Here is a 20,087-nt window from a genome sequence, read left to right as displayed (position 1 = left end):
GCTGGCCACACTGCTGTACACTGCCTGAAAAGACTAGAAGGATTGCTGGGAGCCAGGGTCCTAGAACTAACCAGTGTCTGCTGAGGAGTGAGCAGAGATTCCAGCCTTGGCTGGATGCTTGTGGGCGGAGTAGGGAGGTCTTCCTGGATTCTCAGCTTGAGCCTCTGAAACTGGATATTGGGAATCAGAATACTTGGGCTTTGTGGGGACATCTTAACTTGTATGACATCTAGCCAGTCATCTGGTGTAAAACCCCAGATGATCTCTCAGAACAGAGATCTGGTTCTCTGGAAGATGACAATGAAATCCAACATTGTGGACTTGAGCATTGCAGTCTTCAGGCACCTGCAGCATAGAAAGCATCTCTCATGCGGCAGCTTCTTTACTGTCCTTCACAACTCTGGTGGCCAGCGGGGCAGATGTTGTGAGTTCATGGCTGAAGCCGTTACATGTAGAGTTCACTTGGCAGAGGCACCAGAGCTGACACCCAGTGTAGCATGCATGGTGCTCTGGCTAGTGAACTCCAGCTGCACAGCTTATTTCCTTCACCCAAGCCTAGCCCACATCTGAGGCCTCACACTTGGGCCACTCACATGAGCCCAGCCCTGGCTGTAGGTGGGGTATTGAGGGAACCACACAGCTCGGCCTCCTTAATGGCAGCCTGACTTAACCTGGGTCTGGTCCTAAGACCTGGCTTCAGCCTCATGCTCAGCCTCATCAGTACCCAAACTAAAAGCTTCTTTTGGTAATTGGGCTTTGATCTTAGTGCTTTGGGACTCATCTGCTCCCACGCCCTCTTGCCCTCATGAGGCATGGGATGCTAGCTGCTTTCCTCTGTTTACTCTCCAGTGTCACTTCAGACGTGCCTCAGGACTAGGCTGTTCAGGGTACTGCTCACCCACTGTGAGCACTTGCTGGAACCTGATTCTGGCAGAAAACAAAGCTGAGAACCTACCCTTAGTTTAGAGTCTGTGTTTGTAGACTGTGCTGGCAAAGTTCATAGAGCAAATGTCCATACCCCTATTCGTCTGCAGAAGGACCTGGAAAAGCCACTGTACTTTACGTTAGTTTTTGTTCTTGTGATACAATAAACAGTTTAAGGGAGTCAAGCTTTGTTTGGACTCATGATTTTAGAGGTTTAAGTCCATAGTCAGATGCTTCATTATGTTCAGGTTGTAGTGAGGCAGAGCATCATGGCTGAAGGGTGTGGTAGAGGAAAGAGCTGCTCACTTGATAGTGGGCAGGAAGCAGAGAGCCATAGGAATGGGATGGAACAAGATGAATCTTTCCACAGCTCCCACCTCCCCCACCTCCCCAAAATGTTACCAAATACATCAAGAAATTATTTCACTGATTAGATCAGAGCCCTTAGGATCCAATCCCTTTCCAAAAACCACACCTCTGAACACTGCTGCATCAGAAACCAAGCCTTCAACACAGGAGTTAGGAGCACATTTCACATCCAAACTTTGCCAGTTTACTAAGAGGCTGGTAGTCAGAGTAAGATCCTTGAAAAGACATGGACACATGGTCTCCGGGTGGCTTCAATGAGGCCTGTAAGGCCTGAGTAGATGGAGAAGACATCAATGATTGGGGTTTCCCAAGGAACTTAGGATGCTAGGTGAGCATGCAGTCAACAGTGAGTGTCTATGGACAAGTCACTAAGGGACTAGCAGAAAAGGTCAGCTAGGTCCAACTAGAACTCATTGTGAAGAGTCTGAGAGAGGTTGGTTTTGCCCCACAATTTAGTCTCTCCCCATAATCAACATGTGCAAAGGGTCACAAAGAAGCCACGAACTCCTGGTCTGTCCTGTGTTCCCTGATCATATCTGAGGGCTCCATGGTCTCCCTCAGCCCTGGAGGGGCAGCAGTGGCCAACTTCCAGGGAGTTGGCTGGAAGCTGTCAACTGTGGTGAAGGGTAGGATATGGGAGTGTTGAAGAATGATGGGAATGATGGGCCAACTCATTCTTCTACAGAAAAGAGATCAGGTGAACCATACAGTCCCCAAGTTCTCTAGGGGCTGACATGTCACCTTCTTAGATGCTTAGAATCAAGTCCTGACCTTTGTGTTTTTAGGAAACAAATGCCAGGGATAGAGGTGGGTTAATGGCATCTTAGCTATGGAGAAGTGCTGTATTGTGAAGCCAAACTGCTGTTTTCCTCAGGGATGTGAGAAGAGCTTCATAATAGATGTGGGTGTAGAAAAGCCTGGAGCAGAAAGATAGTTCTGGATGCGAGGGTGAGGGGTGTGTGTGTGTGTGTGTGTGTGTGTTTCTGTGCTATGGCTTCCCGGGGAGCCCAGCTACGCTCTGACCCTTCTCTGCAGTGGCCCTGACCTACCCATAAGGCTACAATGCAGGATGCCTTTCCTGTGCTCTGGGCACAGCTGCAGCTTTAGAAAAACATTTTTAGCAGGCAGAGCTTAGTGGAGATATACCACTTCTAAAAAGATCCCCAAACCTCTGAATTATTTATCCACTAAAGCATTCATCATTGATGAGGTGGCTTTCTTGCACATTCTCCCCCCAGCCTCCTCATGGCAGCTATGTTGAGCCACACCTTTGCAAAACGTTTTCTCACATGTCCCTGTGAGCTTGGCTATGTATGGCTAGAGCTTTTCAGGGGCACCAACAGCCTTCCTGAGCTGGGGGGTATGGAGAGTGGCAGTATGAGGCTGGGCCTAGAGCCTAGCTCCTGGCTGGCAGCCCAGTGCTGTTCCTAATGGTGACCACCGTTAGAGTGGAGATGCAGGGCCTTCCAGCTCTTCCTACAATGCTGCTGGCTGGAATGTGAAGACCAGGCCTGCTCCACCCTTTTATAAGAATGCCTCTTGAAGAGCTGTCCAGGACAGGTAGAGCAGTCTCTGAGGTCAGGATGGGCCTGTCATCTGCCAAGCTCCCCACTGGTGGACACTGCTCAGGTAGCTGCCCTTCTGTCATGACCCCAGGGGGCAAGTCTGACCTCTTTCATGGAGACCTTCACCTGCCCATCACATCCTTGATGCCTAAGCCACACATCAGGTCAGTGAGTCAGGGCCACCACAGTGGTGCATAGCTCTTGTTGGGAATGGAGCTGTCCTGTGGCTGCAGAGTTCCTTCTGGATGTGGGATGCTTCCTGTCTTCCCTATAACTCAGGTTCCCCTGGCTGAGCCTCCTTCCCTCTGCTTCTGCCTTGACCAGGTGAACCTGGATTCAGGTGAAAGGAGCTCATACCCACTGGATCTCAGCTCCCTGTGTCTGTGTTGGGAGCTGACACCCACTGGCTGCCTAGCTTCTCTGGATTCTAGACTTCAGCAGTCACTCAATTTCTGCAGTGGTCTGATTTCTGTGGAGTGGTGACAGAACTTTCCAGAAACAAAGCAGATAGGTCAAATGGAGAGGCTGGCAACTTGTTTTAAATTGTACTGTACAGTATCAAGCTTTTTAAAAAACATTTTTATGCTTTATTATTTTTTTATGTGTATGAGTGTATTGCCTGCATGTATGTGAGTGCACCCGTGTCATGCAATGCTGCGGAGGTCAGAAGAGGGCTTAGTATTCCCCTGGAACTAGAGTTAAGGACGGTTCGCAGCTGCCATGTGGGTGCTGGGAATTGAACCCGGGTCCTCAGAGTTGGCTCAGTATCAAGCTTTTTAATTCTGAATTCACAAAGTATCTACTATTTGTGGCTGCCAGCCACTCATTCTTGGAAGAGGATGGGACAAGAATGGAATTGGAGACAAGTTCTCTTCACTTGGGTCTGCTTTAAACAGGGTCTGACTCACTGCAACAGGGCTTAGAGGGGAGTGAAAGAGGCAGGGGAATTCAGCTGAAGAGCTGGCACTGGAGAACAGGGCTGAGAATGCCTCTTCCACCTTCTGAGCCTGGCTCACACCTCATACCCTGCCAGAAAGCCTCTATCACAATGTGTGCAGAACCACATATATTCACCCAGTAGAATATATGGTAAGTGCCACAAGAGGGGGCGGGGCAGGCTTCCAGATGGCAGGACTTGGGGACTCAGTTCAGGTCTGCCAGTGTCCCAGTGCTTGGCACTCCGGGAGTTAACACTTCATCTGCCCTAGCTGAGCCAGGAGGGCTCTTCAAATCTCTGTGTTACCACTTCTTTGAGTGTCTGTGGTTAAAATACTTCCTGTCTCTGAGCCTTGGCTTTCTCAGGTGTGACTACCTCATACAGATGCAGTGGCATCCCACTGATGATCATGCAGTCCCCAAGCATTTCCCTCAGGTGAGAGGTGCCGCCTCACACCCTCTGGAGGTGGTACCTATACAGCTGCTGTTGGGAGGAGTTATCCTATGAGGGATAAGTTCATGTTTCTGGGTATTCACCCTGTGCCTGTGCAGAGAATGATCCCTGTTCACATGCATGGCAGGAGCAGGATCTATTTTCTGTCTGCTTTGCACATCTATTTCTTGTGGGTTGGTTAGTTGTCCAGGAGAGCTGGATCGTTTCTGACTGAACTTATGAAATGGGCATCTGAGCCTATGAGATGGAAACCTAGATCTGGGTGCAGTAATCTGCTATGGCTGCTACACAACAGGACCCAACACGTCCAGGTCCTATTGTCCTTAGAAGACCTGACCCCATCACAGGAGAGTCTGGGTGCCGAGCCCAGGATGGAACTTGTGATGGAACTGCTTGTCTCAATAGAGTCAGGGTCCCTGACTTAACAGACTGAGAGTCAGCCAGGGGACTGGCAGGTATGCAGGACTCAAACACAGAGACATTTATTGTTTGGAAGGGCAGGTGTTCTACTCACATGGGTTTTAACAAACATATCAATAGGCGAGCTCTGGTCTCCACAGACTTCTGCCTGGTGCTCAGCTGTTCCCTGAAGCTGACGCCCTCTCTCCATGTTATACATGGGATGCCACTGGTAGAATGTATTCCCTAAACAGCTGGATGGAGCTAAAGAACATTCCAAGCTAAACAAAACCAGCCAGTCTATGGGACTGAAGCTATAAGAGCACTGAAAGAGACAGGGAGACTACTGAGGAGGAGGGTGGCAAGCAGGACAAGCCTGGGCCTCGTGCAGGAATGTTGAGGTCCAGCCTGTCCTGGAGGTGGCTCCAGCCATGCTGGGCTGTTCTGGGGAGTTCTTAGTCTTCAGTTACAGGTGGAGGGATGAGCTGTAGCTGGAAGTTCTCATTCTGGAAGATGCTGTTGAAAGCAGGGCTGCTCTGGGAGCCAGCGAATGGCCTGTAGCTGTCACTGCTGCGATTCTGGGAGAGTTCCACAAGGAGAGTGAGCTGCGAAGAAAAGGGCACACATCGTGTGGGAGGGCACGATCTCTGTGGGTGACTGGGGAAGGGGCAGCGATGAGCTGAAGAGGGTCCTGTTCTCCTGGCTACATGAAAGACAGCACTACCTGTCTTGGGTTTGGATTGCTGGGCCATGTCTCATGAGAAGGCTGTGTCTCTGGGTATACTCATTTTTAAGGTGCCAACTTCCTCACTCCTAATGCAGAGGGCCTGGGTGGGACTGCCCCTTCTCCAGCTGCTTCTCTGGGCATATTCAGGGCACATCTTTCCCATACTCTCCCTCTTGGCATATTCTCTTTGAGGTGTAGGGTCCAGAATTACCACTACTGGCTCTGTCCTTTCTCTTTTGTACTCTGGACACTCAGCCACCAATTCAACTTGGGCTCTAGAATGGCACTCATGGACCCCATCTCTTCTCCAAATGAACCCTCCCTGCTTATAGCTTCACCAATGGCCTTGGCAATACCCCCAGTCTGTCAGTGGCTCAGTTTTGGAAGGCTTGCCAAGAGGAAATATTCCTGCCAGCCCCACTGGGAGGTCAGGCTTCACCCTTGGTTGCCTCCTCACCTAGCTGGCTTTCTGCAAGTTGGAGTTTGACAGTCTGGTGTCCTTGACCATCACGGGAGGTGAGTTCATACCCAGTGGCCTGCTGCCTCTTGCCTGCTAAAGTGGCTTTGGCGTTCCAAAGGGAATCAGCTGGATTCTCCCCCAGCACCAACTTAAAGGAAAGCTCAAGGCCAAGATATATGCTCCCCAGAACAGTTGATAGGACCTGGAGATGGAGCCATGGTGTCCCATTGCCACTCAGGAAATCTGCCCAGATTTCACTGAAAGGTAATGAAAACGTGCCTGTAGGGGACACCCCAAAGAGAGGCGACTAACAAGTGAGTCCCCAAGGCAACCCTATATGTCTGGCTCCTGGCAGAAGTCAGTCTCCAGACCTCTGAAAGACCCAGGTAACTATATCCACCATCTTTTCATAGCAACGGGTTAGGTGCTTTCCATAGGTGACATTTCTAATACTCCACAAGAACCTCAAGCTGGGTCACCCTGCAGCAAATGGTAGGATTCAAACTCAGATCCTGGTAGCAATTTCTGTTCAGCCAAACTGCCCATGGTCTTGCCTTCTCTGGAGATTACATGTTGTCCATCACCTTGCACACTGCTCACCTGTCCTGTCTTTCCACTGTTCTGACCTCAGGGGTCTCCCATCACACAAGCAATAGTGATACAGGGCTTATATGTCCATTTGTCACTTGGCTGACAACACAATCAGTAACTTAGCCCCTTATTCTAAGTACCAGTTTATCAAAACTAACCTACTCCTAATTCCTGGCTCAGTGACATGGCCATGGTCTACTTCATACGTAGTAACTGCATGCTTATACATTGACTATGAGCACTGAGCTGTGCATGTAAGGGGCCATAGCTTCCACGAATACCATGCAGGGTAGAGAGCCCCACCTCATGCCACTTCCCTCCTCTATAAGCTGCTAAGCTGTCTGGCAGCCTGTGAAGGGTCTGTGAGGAGATTTTGCCAAGTTTCCAACAAAACAAGTGCTGCTGGACTCAGGGCTTCTACATCTGACACTGAGGTAGAAAGACCAACCGCCAAGTACGATTCCTATTTCCTGAGAAAAGGTCCTTTTCTACCCACCTCCTGTAACTTCGAGACTAGGAAATCACTGGACCCGAGGAAGGGCTCATTGTGTGAAGCAGAAGGTGATTCTGACCTCAGTTCCTGGTCAGAACTTGACAGTACCCAGTTCAGTAAAACTGTGGGGCCTCCTATGGGAGATCTTGAAGTTTCTACAAATCACAACCCTTCCTCAAGAGGGAGTGAGAACCGCTTTTCCTCCATGTCTGCTTGAGAACCAGGGCGAAAGCAGAGGGACCAGGCTGAGGCCAGAGCACAGGAGAGGCTGGACCTGGACAAGCTTAGATGACCACTGGGCTGAGTAGGGCGGGGTGTGGCCTGGGGTGGAGGTGGTGACAAGTTCTTTCTCCCTCCTTCAATTGGCAGGAGGCCAGAATGGGCTATCCAGGAGCTAATTGCCACAGAGGAGGACAGGATTGTTCATCAACCAGACTTGCCACAGCCTTTGTAGTGACAATGACCCAGGGCACTTGTAGGTTGATGGGAAAAAAGCCTAAGAGTGCAGAAGATGCTGACAGGGTCTCCTCGGGGTGAGGGTGGGATGACGGAATGGCACATGGGGCTACTGCCGAGGCAGGTACAGGCAAGGAAGAGCAGGCTGAGAGAGCCAAGGGGACATTTCTACAGTGCCCATGGGACAGTTGACTGATGTGTGTCAGTGACAACAGGTAGGCATGATAGCAGTCTCCATTGCAATCAGGTGTGGTCATAGATCTACCTTTCAGATAATGGAATCAGAAGTATTGTGCACATTGTCTTTAAGGAGTGCTATTCATCTTCGCTTTGCTCTGTTTGCTAGCTGGAATACAGACAGGTCAGAGCTGGAGCAACCATGCTGAACTGCCTGAGTATAAGCCCCAAGCTGGAGGAACCTGGAGGGAGGTTCAGGAAGTGCCCTGGCCTCCTGCATTTTTCTATTTTGTTCAAGCACTGTTGCTTGGTATTGGTCTTTCATGGCCAGTATTCAACTGACATAAATGTTCAGGAGGGCCTGGGCTATAGGGCAAGTTTGTCAGTCTTCTATATAAACAAAGGCCTCCTAGAGGAATTAAGCTCCTGGCTTGCTCTCTCTGAAGTAGGTCAAACACAGAAGCCCTCTGTACTCAGAGACCCTGATAGGTAAGGGACAGAGCTCTACTGCCTCAGCCCACTCTGTCAAATTCTGATTGCTTTTAGGGCCAGGACTGGTGGGTCATGTTGTCAGAACAGGTATGACAGGGCACCTTCCAAGCTAGGAGGCTAGAAGCAGGACTCTACATCACAAAAAGACCTAGAGTTTTTGCCTTTACGAAACAGCAAATTACAAATAGGAAAAGAGAAAGCCAAACAGTCATACAGACTTTACCCTAGAACTTCCGCGGTAGAGTTGGCAAAGCTGATCAAAGGCTTGGACTTGCTGTGGATCCAGAACAGGTTCTGAGGTTGCCTAAGAAGATGAATGAAGGATCAGATTAATCACACGTCTATGGGCAGCATCTGAACTTACCCGAGTGAAGCAAGACGTTGTCCGAGCAACTAGGGAGAGATTTTTCTGTGCATTTTTTAGAAAGGGCCTGACCCTCTGAAGGTCTTCTTTGATACTTGTGGCGGTTTGAATGAGAATGTCCCCCATAGGCTCCAAGTATTTGAACATTTTGTGCCTACTTAGTGGTGCTGTTTTGGAAGGTCTTAGAAAGTGTGACCATGCTGGAGGAAGCATGCCACCATGGGTGGGCTTAGAGAGTTCTTAAGCCTTGCCAGATCTCCAGTCCCTCTCTGCGTCCTGTGACTGCTTGAAGATGTGAGAGCTTAGCTTCTGCTCCTCCTCCAGCCACCTCTGCCACCATGCCTCCCTGCCATGATGGACTCTTGCCCCTTTGGAACTGAAAGCCAAAAAACTCTTCCTTTTGTAAGTTCCCTTGGTCATGGTGTTTTTACCACAGCAACAGAAAAGTAACTAATACAATGCTGCTCCAAGCTTGATCCTTTATCTATAGACCATTTTTTCAATGAAGCTTCTTAGCCCTCTTTGCCAGTACTAGGCAGAGCAACTTGGTGCATCCAGTCTTGTATTCCTATAGCCATCACTTAATGTGGCGCACACAGCAATCCCTTCTTGTGATGGTACTGAGGATCATCATCATGCCAAACTTCAGCCAGAAGCCACCCAAGGGGCTGAAATATTAGTCTACTTCTATATGAAGAGGGGAAGTTGAAGCTGCAGTCTTGTTTGTTCCCTGCCACTACGGCAGAACCTGCCAGTGCTGTGTTCCAACTCTTAGAGGGGGGGATCTAATCCAACTCCTTCTTGGAGAGGAGTGGGATTCCAGGGAGTCAGAGGCAAATCTGAACACTAGGTCTCACACTGGCCTGTTATGTGACCTTAGGTGAGTCATTTCACTCCTCTGACCCTGGAGGTGGGTAATGCTTTCCTTTTGGTTACTAATAGTTAAGTTAGATTACAGAAAGTGTCTATTCTGCCTCCCAGTAGGCAAGGGCTCAGAGATACTAGCTTTGATCCATTTAGAGATACCCCCAGTTAAACGCTTTTCTCAGAAGTGTTCTGCATTTGTGCATAAGATGAGTAAAGAGTTGTCTGTCACTGCCCTGCATTACGAACCTCTTAGGAAGGAAGGACTCCTTGAACACACACCCAACATGCATGACCATATGAACCTGGGTGTTGACCTGTGTGCACACACGCATCCAAGTGGCCTCTGTTCAGGGTGTGCGAGGCATTCAGGACAAGGGTGATGGGGCAAGCCCTGAAGGCCTAGTGCAAATACTAACAAGGCGAATGTGTACTGAGCACATGCCAAGTCCTGGCTGCTGAATGTCACCTGATAGCCAGCTCTCCAAATCTTCAAAAGCACTCTGACAAAGGTTCTGGCAGGTCCATCTTCCCACCAAGAATGATCTGAACCTTTAAAAATTATTAATTAATGGGCTTGGGGGGGAGGCATGCATGCCTTGCTACGTATATTGAGGTCAGAAGTTGGTTCTCTCCTTCTACCATGAGGGTCTTGGGGAATAGAGAATTGAATTCAGCTTGATAGGTTCGATGGCAGAGGCCCACTGAGGTATCTCACCGGCCCGTGAAAGTGTGATATACAAAAATATTAAGTCGTATTTGTACAGAAGCTTTCTGACTAGGATTGGGAGAAAGCAGTGTATCAGGAGACCTGCTTTGCTGACCTGATCTGCAGGTACCACAGCTGTCTTCCAGCTAGAGGAATGAGAAAAGAGAAGCTCCACAAAGCAGCAGCTGATGAGGAAGCCCACACCTCTCAGGCTTCTGGGATCCCATGTGGCACCCCAAAGATGTTAAGGCTGATCTAGCTTCTGGCCACAGCCTGGGCATGGCCAACTCAGTTCTTGATGCACTCAATACTATGGGCTGGCTGACATGGTGGCACTGTGGAAGTGCTAAGAGACAAGAGGGGAGACCTCTAGGGGCTCCCCTTGCATGCTGCTACACTCATTTCTCTGGATCTGTCAGACATGTGGAGGGTCCCACTATAGCCTGAGAATGTTAAAGCTGCCTTGTCACTTTTCACCAACCTCTTACCTAAGTACCTTTGATAGGGAAAATGACACTGCAGAGAAAGTATGTGGGAAACCACGCTTCTAACAGACTTTATAAGACGCCCCAGGGAGTTCTAAGCTAAAGAAGATCTCAAAGTCTGATAAATACTACAAACCTAGACTCAAACCAAAAGCCCAAGAGGAAAAGTATTAAAGCCTTTAAGGCACAGTCATTGGAATAAGGAACCAGCCCCTGGTTATTGTGTGTTTTAGTTTTACTTCTGTTGCTGTGACAAATACCCTGACAAAAAGCACCTTATAGAAGAACAAGTTGATTTGGTGTATACTTCCAGGTTGCAGTCCATTATGGTGGGGAAGGCAAGGCAGGAACTTACAACAGCACATCCACAGTCGAGAGCAGAGAGAGAACACATGGACACATGGATCCTTGCTTGCTTGCTCTCAGCTAGCTTTCTCCTCTCATACAGTTCAGGACCTCTTTTTTTTTCAATCTTTATTATTTTTATTTTATGCGTATGAGTGTCTTGCCTGCATGTGTAAATGCATCTGTGTCATGCAATGCCCATGGAAGTCAGAAGAGGGTGTTGGATTCCTCTGGAACTGGAGTTACAGATGGTTGTTAACTGCCATGTGGGTGCTGGGACTCAAACCCAGGTCCTCTACAAGAACATTCAGTGCTCTTAACCTCTAAGTCATCTCTCTAGTCCCCAGTTCAGGACCTCTTGCTTAGAAAATGGTGCTCCCCACAATGGACTGGCTCCCCTACATCAATTAACAAACAAGACAATTCCTCACAGACACACCCACAGGCCAACCCAAGAGAGATGAATTCCTCATTAAGATTCTCTTCCCAGAAGGTGCTAGGTTGTGTCAGGGTGAAAATTAAAACTAGCATACAAGGGTTCAATAAGGAGGGTCCAATAAGAAGCAAGGGGAGGACGGACTAGGAAAAGCACTACTAAGACGGGTCATTCAAAAATGATGCTGCAAATACCAAGTCAGCATGTGACAGAACAGTGGGAACCAGAAAGCTGTCCCCTTAATGAAGGTGCTTGTGCAAACTAGTCCTTTACCTTGAAGGGATATTAAATTATACATCAAATCTCAGGAATCTATACAGCTCATGGAGACTACCACATGAGATATCATGGGGGAAACTAGATGGTGCTGGCCACTTTTGAAGATCTGCTGAAGAAATTTCCACCAGACCCTGTCATAAGAAAACCCATGTTGGACAACATAGTCTCTGTAGTTCTGTTTCATTCTTTCATTCCTTTGTCCCTCCTTCTCTCCCTCTTCCTTCTCTCCTGCAACAAGTGACACTAGGTCTCACTGTGCAGTGCTGGATGGTCTTGAACTCACATTAGTCCTGCCTTTGTCTCCTGAGTAACTGGAATTACAGATTGTATGTGTGTGCCACTTTGTTTGGCCTAAATGGTCTGGGACAGAGAATCAGTAACTGAAGAGGACAGGGTGGCAAACATTTCTTCAGCCTAGGGTAACTTCTGGCTTTATGTCATTTCTCCCAGACATGCAGTTTTTACAAATCTAGATTTCTTACTCAGCGGATATATTTTGGAAGCAATTCAAATCTTTTTAGGAATGTGATGGTCATGATAGTAGAATGCTGCTGTTAAAAACAGAACCACATCACCAAGTATTGCATAGCATGTGAAGCTCTTCTAGGCACAGGATACAATAGTGCCTACCCCTGAGAGTTTGTTGGCACAATCAGAACATGTGGAAGTCTCGAATGAAGCTCTAGTTCATGTTTTCTGACCCAGTGCTTCTCATACTTTAACATGCAGAAGAGTCACTGAGGGATGTTGCTAAAATGCTGCTTCTTGCCATGTAGCTACCTGAAACCCCAGAACTTGGGAGGCTAAGGCAGGAGGATGGTCAGCCAGCCTTGGGTACTGCTGAGACCTCCCAAAAAAGATTTTACTTAATAAAAGCAGATTCTGGTGAGCAGGTGCAGGGTGAGGTTTGAGGTTCTGCCCCTCAAGAAGGGGTCTAATCCAAACTTCAGAACAGCTGAGAGGGGCTAGAAACCAACCTTCATAGCATCCTCATGGTGACTAGATGCTCTCAGGTTACAGGAGTTGTCTCCTGGATCAGCTCTATCAACCCAACTATTTAGTTTTTCTAAGGTGGCTCAATTAGGTATGCTGCTTTCAACATTTGCTGGATTCATACACATTTTGGCAATACTCATTAAGAAAATTTAATCAGATGAGAATGTCCTTGCTACATGGTTTATCTGAATGTTACTGAAGTGAACAGCGTCATGAAAATTGAAGAAGGCTGGGAGATTTGTCTAATAAATGTGCACATTCATGTATACCCACCCATATACATGGGCATGGGAGGTGGCATTTTTCAGGTCACACAGCATACCCAGATGCGTTGGCAGGGTTAGTACTGAGTTCTGGGCTTGCCAAAAATCCCATTTTTCTACTAGGCCTTTAAACTCCTTGGAGATGTCGAGGTTTTCAGTAAGGATAGCCTCATACATTGAAAGGTATAGCTGTTCCACTGTAATGAATAACTGATGGCGACAGGTTTTTCTCATAACACAAGCCAATCACTCTGGGCACTGAGAGACTGCCTTCAGGGTGACTGCTAGGGCTGCCCTGGGCCCTCTAGAAACAGAGCCACTGTAGGATGGTGATGCCCATGCATGGCTAGAGCCATACATGGTGTGGTGGTTTGAATGAGAATGTCCTCCATAGGCTCCAAGTATTTGAATATTTTTGTCCCCAATTAGTGGCAATGTTTTGGGAGGTCTTAGAAGGTGTGGCTATCCTGGAAGCACATCACTGCGGGCAGGCTTAGAGAGTTCTTAAGCCTTGCTGGATCTCAAGTCGCTCTCTTGTTTCTTGTGCCTGCTTGAACATGTAAGAGCTTAGCTTCCCTCCTGTTCCAGCCACCTCCGGCCACCATGCCTCCCCGCCATGATGGACTGTAATTCCTCTGGAACAGTAAGCTCAAATAAACTCTTCCCTTTACAAGTTATTTTGGTCAGTGTTTCTATCACAGCAACAGAAAAGTAACTAACACACATGGTGAAATATCTGAGGACAAGCACCAAGGAGAACTGAGACAGCTGTATGCAGATGTGCTAAGGCCTTCATAGGTACTTGCCTGCCTTCACATCCTTCCTGAGGTAAGACTGAATATGTTTAAAAGGCAATGGCACTAAATCATTGAGGTAAGGGTTTTTGAACTCGTTTCCATGCTTCTAAAAGGAGGGGAGTAGGGGGGTGGACAGGGCCTCTGGCAATGAGATGTTCACAGAGGCTGTGCATCTGGTTGTGTCCTGCAGTGAAACTTCGGAGGTACTGGGTTGGCTCCTGCTCCACCACCACCACTGAACTGGGATTCAGTTCTATGGCTCAACAGGTATTTCTAGAGCTCTTACTGTATCAGGCCCTGGGTACAAAGATGAATAGTGAGTGAAGCTCAGAAGTTTTAGGCTTACAGATTCTGGGCACTGAGATCCCATGAAGAGTTCATCTTCTCTAATGCCGCTGATACGCAAAACCAAAGGGGTTACTGAAGCTTAAAAACCAAGGCCAAGTTAGCCCTGACTGAAATATGCTCCTATATTTTCTACATTAATATGTTCCTAAAGTTACAATATTTTTGGGGTCTCGACTACATTTCTGCAAATAATGAGACTTGAAATTTCAGCTCTGGAGCCCTCCCAGAATGCCCCCTTTAGGTCTCCAAATCAGATAACAGACCAGGTTCTCCTGTTTCTCCTCCCAGATGACCCAGGCACAGCTGGACTGTTGTCTTCATTACAGTGTAATTATGTCTTTAACTGTCCTCTGCTGCTAGACCTTTTGAATACCACAATCTTTTTTCATTTTTTAAATTAAATTTACTGACAATTTCATACATGTGTATAACACATTCTGATCACTCATTCCCCATCCTCCTTACAAATCACCCTCCCAACATGTCTTTTGTTTTGTTTTGTGGCCTACTGAGTTTACCAGGGTTGCCTGGAGGGACATTTGTGGAACTAGCCACTAAAACATGCTACCAGCAGCTACACACTGAAGAAACTCTTCCCTAACAGCCATCATTAGTCAATAGCTCCCTGGGGAGGATTTTTTCTTTTTATTATTATCACTGTCCTTTTTAAAATTAATTTTGTTGTTTGGCAATTTCATATAAGTATATAATGTACTCTGTTACTTTCTCCCTGCCTCCCTCCCTCGTCTCCCTCTCAGTCCTATCTACCTCCCAATCCTCACCACTCCCTTTCCTAGGTTTGTGACTTTTGGTTTTGTGACCCATTTAGCTTAAGCAGGGCCATCTATGTGAGCACTGGATTGGAGGTGCCCATTGGAGCGTGCTGGGGTCATCGGTGGGTGCACAATGAAGGCAATCATTTTCCCACTCTATCAAATATCAGCAGTGAGTGGGTGGGGACCTGACATGGATCATGCCTGGCTCAGCAGTGCCACATCTTACTCATTCTACTTTTAGTGCTTGGCATCCCCAAAATGTTCAGCAAACATTTGTTAAAACCCCATATCCTATACTTTGAATTGTCAGTTTTAGGTGTAGGCAGGGAAAGGCTTGCTCTCCTGGTCTCATGTGAAATCACTGGCATTGATCTGCCTATTTCCAAGAACTTGGACTTTGTGGAAGTTCTTTGTGATTTCTAGCATGTTTGTCCTACACTTCAGCCTAATGACCAATTTTGTTTTATTTAATCCGGTTTGGGGGGAAGAATTATTTTTAAATGCCAGAAAAAAGTCTACCAAATAAGTATGACTTGTGATTAAAACCTCTCTGTTGTTAACCCTCCCAATCAGACATGCTGTCCAGCCAACAGCCTACTCTCCAAGGCCTGTCCTCTGCAGAGGTTGGGACTAGAGGTCTATGCTCTGGAGTCCCTGTGCCGAAGTTCAAATCCAGTTTCAACAATTACTAGCAGCACAATCTCAGGTGAGTTGCCTATTCTCTCTGAGCAGGGTGGTTTGGGTTTTGACTTTGGTAGTTCAGGGATATTGGTCAGAGCTTCAAGATAAGGAATGGCTATGAAGCTGAGAAGGAAATGACTGCCCAGGACTCCAAGCCTCTCAGAGGTGCTAGTGCTTGGCACATACAGAATGGCCTGTAGGCCCTGCATAAACAGCCAGTCTCCATCATGAACCTTCAGATGGCTCCATCCTAAAGTGGCCTCGGACCCAGAAAGAAAGGAAGCATCAAGGCACCGTGCATAGGCAAAGGTGATGAGACCAGGGGTGAGGGTGAGCATGTTGCAAAGGAGGGTACAGGGCAAAGGAAAGGAAAGCTGTACAAGGCAGGTCTCAGGCAGGCCAGCTGCCTCCTTAGCACTGAGCTTAGCCACAGCAGCTGTGAACTAATGATCTGCTCATCAAATGGATGGAGGGTGGGGAAGGTGAGTGGGGCTTTCTTACTTCTTCTTTATTTACCGAAGTTTTCCAGAAACCCTCTGCAATGCAGAGGAACATGGGGCAGGGTTTCTGACAAACAGACTTGGTTCAGCCTGGATGCTGAGTGGCTTTGGGTAATGTATTTAGCTTCTCTTAATGTTTTATTGTCTGTAAAGCTCTGTTTTGCAGGATTATTGTGAGATAGATAACATGGGTCTAGTGCCTATTCGACATTTAATAAATGTCAGCAATCATTGGGATTGTATTTTTTATGTTTTAAGAGAAGGGCCTAGTAGAAAGAACAGTGGACTGGGAATCAAGAAACCTGAACTCTCATCTGGTTACCAGTTTCCCATATAACTAGGACAGATCACATCACTTCACTGGCCCCAAGCTCCAACTTAATACAGGGCAATGCCAGGTTGGGTCACATCCTATCATCTAGGGAAGATGTGGGCACCATGAGATAATGGGTATTTAGGGCATGAGAGTTTCAAGGAAAACAGGAGTATGTACTGAAGCTAATCATGGCTTTTAGTACACAATCAAAAGCAAACTAGGGCAACTAACTAGAGGCACTGCCACAAAATAGCCCTGAAGGGAAATAGCAGATTCAATCTAGAGGTGCCACACAGAGAAACTGATTTGCCAAATCAGTGTCATGCACATAGTAAAAGTAGGAGCAACAAAGCCCAAGTGCTATCCCAGTGTAGCAAACAGACACAGCACCCTTCCCAGCAGTCCCAAACCCTCCCAGTACAGAACTGGATAGGACTGATTCTCCAATCACAAGGGAAGAAGTGATTTGGTCCTTAACTGTTACAGCAAATTTCTTTCTTTCCATGTGATAAAGTCTAGTGATAAGCACTGAAAATTAAACTGTAGCTGGGCTGTTTAGAAGAAACAGTGACAGCCCTGGAAATGACCTTGTAATGCTCGGCATTAAAGTAAATCCCGTGGAAAATGAGGTCTTGATGATCTATGAGAACCCCAGAGAGAGACGCATGTGGGATGAATACAGTGTGCCAGCACACTTCAAAGCTCAGTGACTTGCAGATGTGGTGCAAGTGAGAGACGTAATTACATCTGCTGAAAGAGAAGAAAACCAACCAGGGCATTTTGTATCCACAGACCTCCCAGCCAATTTCACTATGGGAAGTATGTGTGACCCACTGCCTCCCTGAAGGCTGGTGCTCCTGGAGAAGAAAAACTGAGAGTCTAGAGTCTGTGTGTGAAGCCTTCTAAGCACACGCAAAGGCACTAGAGCACACAAGGCTGAGCTCTGTTCATTTCTTGCTCTCTACAATAAGTAATGGTCCATATGCTAAGATTTCATTTCCTAATCATCTTCCCATACTAACACTCAAGTAAGTCAAGCCTAGTTAGTGGAGGCTGGAGTGGTGTGTGGCCACTCAACAGTTAAGAGCACTGGCTGCTCTTGCAGAGGACCTGGGTTCAGTTCCCAGCACCCAGCACATGGCAGCTAACAGCCATCTGTAACTTCAGTTCCAGGGGACCGATGCCCTCTCTGGCCTCTGAAGTGGTGCATTTACATAGATGCAGGCAAAACATACACACACACACACACACACACACACACACACACACACACAAAATGTTAAAAAAAAAAGCCTAGTTTGTGAGACTTGGATATCTGGTGTTCTTTACCATGACCATTTCCATCTAGAGCCTTCATGGACAGTGCTGTAGACTCTCCATGGGCAGTGCTGTAGGGTCTTCCACGGGCAGGGCCATGATTTATTGGGAGTGTGAATGAAGTAAAAACAGTATTTCCCACTTTTCTCCTGCTCCTCAATTCAGTTTCAAATCTAACTGTATAATCTGTGACAGCCCTTAGCCAGGCCTTTCCTATCGTTTGAGATGTTTCAAACTAGAGGCCCTAACATTTAAAGTTCTTGCCTCAAATGAAACCTTGGCTTCAGAGGCAGAGGAAAACCACAGCTTGTATTCTTCACTCTGCAAATGTAAAACACCTTCCTAGAACCCCAACTGTTTGCTCTCATATGGAGTATCCAACCCTTATGCCCTCTCAGGTCCCAATACCTCAAAGCTTCCCAAAGGCCACAGTTAATAATGAATTAGATGATGAAACAACTCAGGTTGCTAGACTACCTGAGAGAGAAAAATCAGGCAGGATGCCACTGAAGATTTCAGAGTCAAAATTGGAGCTCTAGGATGATGGTGACACAGTGACATTTCAGAGCAGAATGGCAAAATGCTGGCTTAAGCCTTCTGAGATATGAAAAGAGGAACAACTACCTGCATTGCCACTGCAAGAGCTTCCAGCCACTACTGCAGTGTTCCGTGTGCTATCTCACTGACCACCATAGAACCCTAACAGCATGAGTTTCTGCTGCTAATATTGTGGAAACAAACTAAGGACCTGGGGTTTGGTGATGTGCCAAAGTTACACTGGTGGTGGAACACAGATCTGAATCAAGGCAGTCTACTTCCAGAAATTTCTTTTGCCTGCCATGGTCTCGGTATCAGTCTGGAAGAAGCTGGACAATCAGGAGCAGAAAGGGTTTGCCTGGGTCCAAGAGCCTAAGCCATGCTCTTGTCACATGGATAGCCTCTGCCCTCCTAGAAATCTTTCATGATTCTTTTCTCAGGAACTTCAAAGCTTATCCCATCAAGCCTTCCCAAGAGGACGGCAGAGAAAGGTGGCTGGGGAGGAGGGCCAACCATCTGAAGTATCAAGCTAAACTCTGCAGAATATGCTTCATGCCTCAGGTAAAGACAGCTTTATGTAGGCATTGGCGCTCATGAGTGCCTTCTCCCACCACAGAAAGGGCTCTGAACTTGGCTCTGACACTATGTATTAGTGGCACTGATTAGTTGTGCTGACATCCTTATCTATAAAATGGGAGAAATGTCTGTGTAGCTACTTCCAAAGGCTCTGGTTGGCAGAAGAGGAGGGGAGGGAAATGGAGAAAACACATGTCTCCCGCACTCATAGGGCTGGCTCTTTTTTTTTTTTTTTTAAGCTCCTTTCATGTTAAAGTGTACAACAGTAGCCCAATGAGGTAGGGCTATGTGTAAGGACACTGAGATTCCAACATGTTAAAGTACTGTTTGAAAGCGATAGGGTGATTCCAATATGCCATATCTGTGACAGACATAAGGTGCCATGAAGTTATAAGGCATGAGTTATAAAGCTTTCACATGGGCAAATTGTGTGGCCTGCTCTACTGGGGTGCTGACTCTGCACCTGCTGAGTGTCCACCACTCTGTGTGTGTGTGTTCATGTCTGTGCACATGTGTACAAGTGTGCGTGGAGGGCAGTGTTTCACCTTGGTTCTTGCTCAGTCACTCTCCTCTTCTTCTTTTTTTTTTTTTTTTTTTTTTTTTTTGCTTTTGAGACAGTCTCTCACTGAACCTGGAGCTCACGGATTGGCTAGACTGGCTTGTCAGCTAGCTCCAGGGATTCACTTGACTTGTCCTCCCCAGAGCTGGGCCCACAGATGCACACAACCATCTTTGGTTTTGTCTACCCATTTTGTGCTCACTCCCTTTCACACACACAATGTCCCTGAATTGATCTAACATCTCTGAAACCCATATGCTAGCCTTCCTCACACTATGCTACTCCTTGCCTAATGTGCTATGAAAGACAACACCCGGGGTAACTCATGTGGCAAAAACTGACAATCTTATCACACTAAAATGAATTTTCTAAAAACTGATTTGACAACTGCAGAATGTAGTTTGAAGGTTTAGACAAGTAACATAGACTTTGATCAAATTCATTAGAGCCTGCCTATCATCCTAACAAGAACTGCTGTTAGGAAGGACTGGCCACAGCTGCTTCCCAGGCCTGGGATTTACCTCTGTAATGAAGGCATTTCTCAGAGTCCTCACTACCCAGGTGTCAGGCCACACAGTGGAATCATTATAACAGAGACAAAAGGGACAGCAGTAGATGAGATGAGGCAGTGGGGCTTGTTCCTCTCCAAATGCACTGTCCTTCGCAGGATGGGAGTCTGCTACAAGGTACATTATAGCCATTCCATAACTGCTTTCTGTTTTTGTCAGGAAATGAAAAATCTAAAAAAAAAAAATCCAAAGATTTCTTTTTATGGGAAGCAAAGAAAGCTTCCTAGTCAATGGCATTTCTTGACAATTAGTCAGAAACCTTTCTTTGTCTTATTGGCCAAATGTTTGGTCTTACTAGAAAAATACTCAAAACAGAAAAAGCATTAA

General features: G+C 47.0%; 1 protein-coding gene across 5 annotated transcripts in view; it reads right to left on the bottom strand.

The window, feature by feature from the left end:
- Positions 1 to 4,706: 4,706 nt before the first annotated feature.
- Vps8 (VPS8 subunit of CORVET complex) overlaps positions 4,707 to 20,087 on the bottom strand; it is a 359,227-nt gene continuing 343,846 nt past the window's right edge. For all 5 annotated transcript variants that reach the window (XM_008831321.3, XM_008831320.3, XM_029562651.1 and 2 more), the window contains 2 exons: positions 8,267 to 8,347; positions 4,707 to 5,252 (listed from right to left, as the gene is read on the bottom strand). In XM_008831321.3, the coding sequence (XP_008829543.1) occupies positions 5,103 to 5,252; positions 8,267 to 8,347 (231 nt within the window). In that variant the 3' untranslated portion in view covers positions 4,707 to 5,102. The remainder of the gene's footprint in view (positions 5,253 to 8,266; positions 8,348 to 20,087) is intronic.

Source organism: Nannospalax galili, unplaced genomic scaffold, assembly GCF_000622305.1.
Source record: "Nannospalax galili isolate Female #2095 unplaced genomic scaffold, S.galili_v1.0 scaffold315, whole genome shotgun sequence".
In the NCBI taxonomy this organism is placed as follows: domain Eukaryota; kingdom Metazoa; phylum Chordata; class Mammalia; order Rodentia; family Spalacidae; genus Nannospalax; species Nannospalax galili.
This window is presented reverse-complemented; position numbering and strand designations above follow the sequence as displayed.